The following is a 5,359-nucleotide window of genomic DNA, read 5'->3' on the forward strand; positions in this document are numbered from 1 at the left end:
ACTTTAAAAAATAATTTCATTTTATCTAAATTATTATTCTTTAAATTTACAAAATTCTTATCAAATTATAATATTGCAAACTATTAAAAACATAATTAAATAAATTAATATAATATATTTAATTAAATGCATATTCTTAATTTATGCTAGAGGCGTTCATAGGTCAAGTTCGGATTGAGTTCATGCAAAGTATTTAGATTAATTTTTTAAGCTCGGGCCCAATCCAAAAAATAAGCTTACATTTTTGCCCAAACATAATTCAAGTTAAGAAAGATAAACCTAGACCGAACCTAACCCGTCCATATTTGGTTTTTTAGATTTGTTTTTATTTTAAAATAATTCTTGAAAAAATATAATACATTTAATGCACTAAAAATGTTAAAATAAAAGTTCTCTAACACATTAAAAATACATTAAAAATATTTATATAAGAAAACAATATAATAAATATAATAAATATTTTATTATTATAAAAACACAAATAAATATAATAAATATTTTATTGTATTAAATAAATTTTTAAAATTTTATATTTTAGGTTGAGTTATTTAGTTGGGTAAATATTTTTAAATTTTAGGTAATAGATTTAATTGTTATTGGGTTAATGATTATATATATAATTATTATTTAACATATATAATTAATATAATATTTTTATAACATAATTTATATTCGGGCCGAGTTAGTCTTCAGCAAAAATATATTGTTTAAGGCTTGACTCATATAAAAAAATAAAATTTAAAATTTTCTCAAATTTATTTTTTGAATTTCATATATTATCTAAATTCTTTTATTTTTTGAACCCAAATAAGTGGTAATTCTAATTCATAATGCATTAAAAAAAAACTAGTTATTATTTATATCTAATTCTTAATAGAAATAGGAAACGCGGTCAATTTCAGACCACCCATTAAACGTGAGTACGTGACCATGAAATCAGCGCCAACTTAGTACTCAGATTGGGCCCACAAGCCCATAACTGTCATTTCAATTTCAACCCCAGAAACGTGTTACGGAAACGTAGTTCAAAGCGAGCGAGTTGAGTGAGTGAGTGACTCATCTGATCGTCTACCATCCGGTACACACTAACCTAAACTCCGGTAAAGCAGCACCATAGGCAACCATCACCGATGATGAGCCGCCGTGTTTTCTCGTTTCTCTTCTTCTTCCTTTTCTCTCAGATCTTATCCTTCGCTTTCAATCCTCTCCAATCAAACAATCCTCAACTCCTACAGGTAAGAAAAAAAATCAAATTAATAGAAATAATTGATATTAAAGTTTCTTAATACTCATTAAATTTGTTTTTTCCCCTTCGGATCAGGATGTAATTGAGAAGATTGCTTTGAAGCAGAAATGGGAACCGGAAGGGCTTAATTTTTCAAAACTGGAATTGAGTAAGGTTAGATTCGGGACTGGCAAAAGATACGAGTTCCGGATCCGATTTGGAAAAACTCATATGCTCTTCAAATTTCCCGACGAAGTTTCTTCCTTGAAAAAGTTTACCAGACGAAATAGCGACGATTTTCTTGATTTTGTCAATGAAATTAATTCCTCGGCCGTACTCGAGCCTTTTACAATGGAAGGTCCCTTCGAGTTACGCCTCTCTCCCGGTCACCAAGCTTCCCTCCTCCTTCCGGTATGCTTCTCTTTTTTCCCTTTTATTTTAATTCCTCATCAATTACATAGAAAGGAGAGTTTTTTTTTTTGTTGGGGGGGGGTGGGGGGCTTAGTTAATCTTTAGAGATAGCTTAAAGTTATCTTAATCAATGTTTGATTTGAATTATGTGTTTAATTGGACCTTTGCAAATAATAGTTATCAATAGTAGTAGTCTGAAGCTTGGGTATTTGGTCATCAGCTGAACACATCACATACTGATCTGAAACGAGTCCTTGTTGGTCATGGCATCACTTTACAAGTAAATGGAGCTCAAGAGATCCATCTTTTCCATACTTTTAATTTCGGTTTACCGGCAAATGAAAATGGTGTCAAGGAGAAGAGTAGTGGATATTTGCCCTTCTCGCATTCGTTCTGTAGGTCCTTACTTCCTGTGCATGTTTTAGGGTCGGTGTCTCTTGCTGCCTTCCTAACTCGGAACCCTGATGCCCACATTGAAACTCATTTCCCATCCAAGGATACTATTGAGCTGCTGCCTGAAAAGTGTTATGGCAGTGATGGTTACACGAAACAACCTTGCCCCATAGATTCTATAAGTTTGAGGATAGCCAGGTTACAAAAAATCCTGAGGACATTTATAGGTGATAGAAACAATGAAAAGCAGTTTTTAGGTTCTCTTAATGTGAAAATTAAAGCATCACCTATCGTTCATTTCCAGTTAGAGTTGGAAAAGGAAATTGGGAACAATGAGAGTGTTCGCAGTATGTTAGCTGAATGGAGGACAAAGCCAACTGTTGAGAGACTATGGTTTGATGTAATGACAAGAGTTGAAGGAGACAAATTGAATCCCCTTACGTTAAAGAAGGTCCGGCCTTTTGTTAGTGTAGATACAGTCTCATGGAGTAATTTATTGTCAAACATTTCTTTTACAAAGTTCCCATCCATTCTTGTCCCTCCTGAGGCTCTGACATTGGGTGTCAAATGGTAGTGGAAAACCTTGTAAGATGTTTTTGTTTTCGGTGATATTTACAGATCAATGCTATACGCCATTATCTGTCTGTTGAATCTTCGGTTGATTTGTGTAACATATGCATGTCACTTATGTCGAACCCACCTTGGATTGGATTTGTAAATAATATTTACAAAAAGAAAAAAAGAAAAGGAAAAAAGGGAGTGATGAAAGAGCTTCCACTCATTTGCATTTGCTTTAGATCCTTCACTGTACGATAACAGCAGTGTTAGGATCTCTGTTTCTTGTTAACTTGTATCATAGGCTGGCCATGCTTCTAATTTTAGGCAAAGATGGACCTTCAACCTGTTTGTTTTGAGATTCTTCTCCTGCTCTTTCTTTCGATTACCTTGTATTTGTAAAAGTTAAGTCAAATCATGTTTTGTATTGGAGATTTTTATATTTCATGTCTCTAATACCTGATGAGTACCGTTCATTTAAAACTAATGCATTTTGGAAATCATTCTTCGACTCATAGGATGAACTTGTTCCCACTGCTTCCTTATTCCATGTAATTGTTCTGGGAGTAGAAACCTAGCAAATGTTGCTGGATCTAAACAACTATTTATTTTGATCAAATGAATGTTAATCCGGGTTTGTATGCTTAGATCTTTCCGCTCATTGGAATGGTGATTGTATCTACATTTTAAAGCTGATTTCTTATTACCTATAGGAAAGACCCAGTCATTTTAAAGCTGACATCTTGCTACCTATAGGAAAGACCAGGAATTTGCAGCAAGTCAGTAAACGAATCTTAGGCTCAGTTTGACATTGTTGTTACCTTTGAAAATTGTTGCGTGAAAAAGTGTGGTTTGTTAAATTCAAGTGTTTGATATTACCGTCAAAAACTACAAATTTGCGGTGGAAAGTTAAAAATATTTATTTTAGACATAATGTTAGATAATAAAAGAATTAGTTAACTTAAAATGATGTTCAAATAATTTAATATAATAATATATGAAATATAAAATTTTAAGTAATTAATATAAATTATTTGAAAATTTTATTTTAAATATGAAAAGCTTATACTTCATCTTCAGATCAAAATTTGAAAGCATTGATCTTGTGTCAGTGTAAATGGTTGTGTTCAAAGGCAAACTTTACTCGTCGAAGTATTGATATGGTCATTTAAAATAGTGTCTTATTTTGGACATTTTAAATATTTTCTTTAATTTAGTCACTCTAATTAAAATAATTATTCGAATTAGTCATTGTAGTTAAAAATTATATTAATTCACTAACGGATTGTTGACGTGGCACATTAGTCTAATTAATATGTGATAATTTTTTGACTTTTGACTGAAGTTAGGGATCTTAGTTCAAAAAAAAATTCTGTCACTTCTTTTTTCTTATTTTTAATCGCAGCTTATTAAACTTAACATTGGTATTGTAAAATTTAGAGATTTTATAAAGAGATGAGCGAAATTAGTCCAAACTCTTGGCACCACCGCCATGATCCCAAGTAGTTGAGCATTGTGGCTTTCGATTTGTTTCAACAGCAATAGAAGTATTTATAATACATAATATAACAAAAGAGTTAACTGCGCTCAAAATGAAAGAACCAAGTAAACAATGCTAACACCGAGCAACAAACACCCTGCACCCACCAAAAACACCAACATTGACAGTTTTCAATGAGTACTTATATGGTTCGTCTTTCATCAGCAAATTTCTAGGTCATATTAATTTGCAAAAAAAGAATACTTAAAGGGTTTAAAGAATTTCTAGGTCAACATTGACATTGAAGTAAACTCATACCTTGGATGAAGAAATAGAAGAATCCTCGTGCATTGGATTCTTGAAGCATCTCTGATGTGTATTCTTGAATGAAGAAATTATAGGGCAAATAATTTTTGTTTCCCTAAACCAAAACATTATTGTGAAAAGAGGAAAGTGACATGAGGTAGATGAAAGAATAAATAAACATGTTTAGGGCTTTTTCACTTCAAAACTACAAGCTAAAAGTTGAAGGACCAAATCTCAGCTTCTCAAATTGGGTTGCAAAAGCCAAGTGTTTGGCAATGCTTCTGCTGCCAATAAGTGCTTTTGGTACTCCAACAGCATTCACACACTAAGCCTTAGAAAGCAACCAAACTCGCTAGCCTTGTTCAATTCCCTTCATTCTAGCTGAGCTCTACCCATGGTACAAGTCTAGCTTATGTCGCTCTTATTTTCTATTCTTTTTTTTTTAATTATGTGTCCAACACTTGTGTTCAACACTTTGATATGGAGAGATGGCCTGCAATGATCCTTTATATATAGAGAGAGAGAGAGTATCTTAGAAAAATTTTACCATACTTGTATTTGACACAGTTGTGGTGGATCTTAGCATTTAATTTTGAAAGTTCTAATTCCAAGAGTAAATCTATATATGTATATTTTAATTAAGATATGCTATTATGTTTAACCTATATGAAAGTGTATATGGAAGTACCATACTAAAAGAAATCTTTGATGATATATTTTAATTAAGATATGTTATCATGTATATGAAGCCCTCTCTTTCCCATGTTTTTCTCTTGTGTTCGAGAATAAGAGTTTCCACTCACTTGGGTCATAAGAAAAGGCTTTTATATATATATATATATATATATATATATATATATATATCCATCAAGTCTCATGGGACAAATGAGAGGTGTGTAAGGGCCACGTGTAGATCGTGTATAGTCTATGTGTTCATGCGCAATGGAGACATACAACAACAACCCCCTGCTCGCCCACAAATGTGAGTT

General features: G+C 32.3%; 1 protein-coding gene across 1 annotated transcript; it reads left to right on the forward strand.

Annotated features, from left to right (window-relative positions):
- The first annotated feature begins 895 nt into the window (after nt 1-895).
- On the forward strand, nt 896-2,673 carry LOC107918031 (uncharacterized). The gene is made up of 3 exons (XM_016847524.2): nt 896-1,235; nt 1,322-1,636; nt 1,857-2,673. Exons 1-3 carry the CDS (start codon nt 1,131-1,133, stop codon nt 2,601-2,603), a joined length of 1,167 nt encoding a protein of 388 aa, XP_016703013.1. The 5' UTR covers nt 896-1,130; the 3' UTR covers nt 2,604-2,673.
- Nucleotides 2,674-5,359: the final 2,686 nt, after the last annotated feature.

This window comes from Gossypium hirsutum, chromosome A01 (genome assembly GCF_007990345.1).
Source record: "Gossypium hirsutum isolate 1008001.06 chromosome A01, Gossypium_hirsutum_v2.1, whole genome shotgun sequence".
NCBI lineage: Eukaryota > Viridiplantae > Streptophyta > Magnoliopsida > Malvales > Malvaceae > Gossypium > Gossypium hirsutum.

Coding starts and splice junctions, on each gene's coding strand:
- LOC107918031 (XM_016847524.2), top strand. CDS start 1,131: ATGATGAGCCGCCGTGTTTTCTCGTTTCTCTTCTTCTTCCTTTTCTCT. Junction 1,236..1,321: donor ACAATCCTCAACTCCTACAG/GTAAGAAAAAAA, acceptor CCTTCGGATCAG/GATGTAATTGAGAAGATTGC. Junction 1,637..1,856: donor AAGCTTCCCTCCTCCTTCCG/GTATGCTTCTCT, acceptor TTTGGTCATCAG/CTGAACACATCACATACTGA.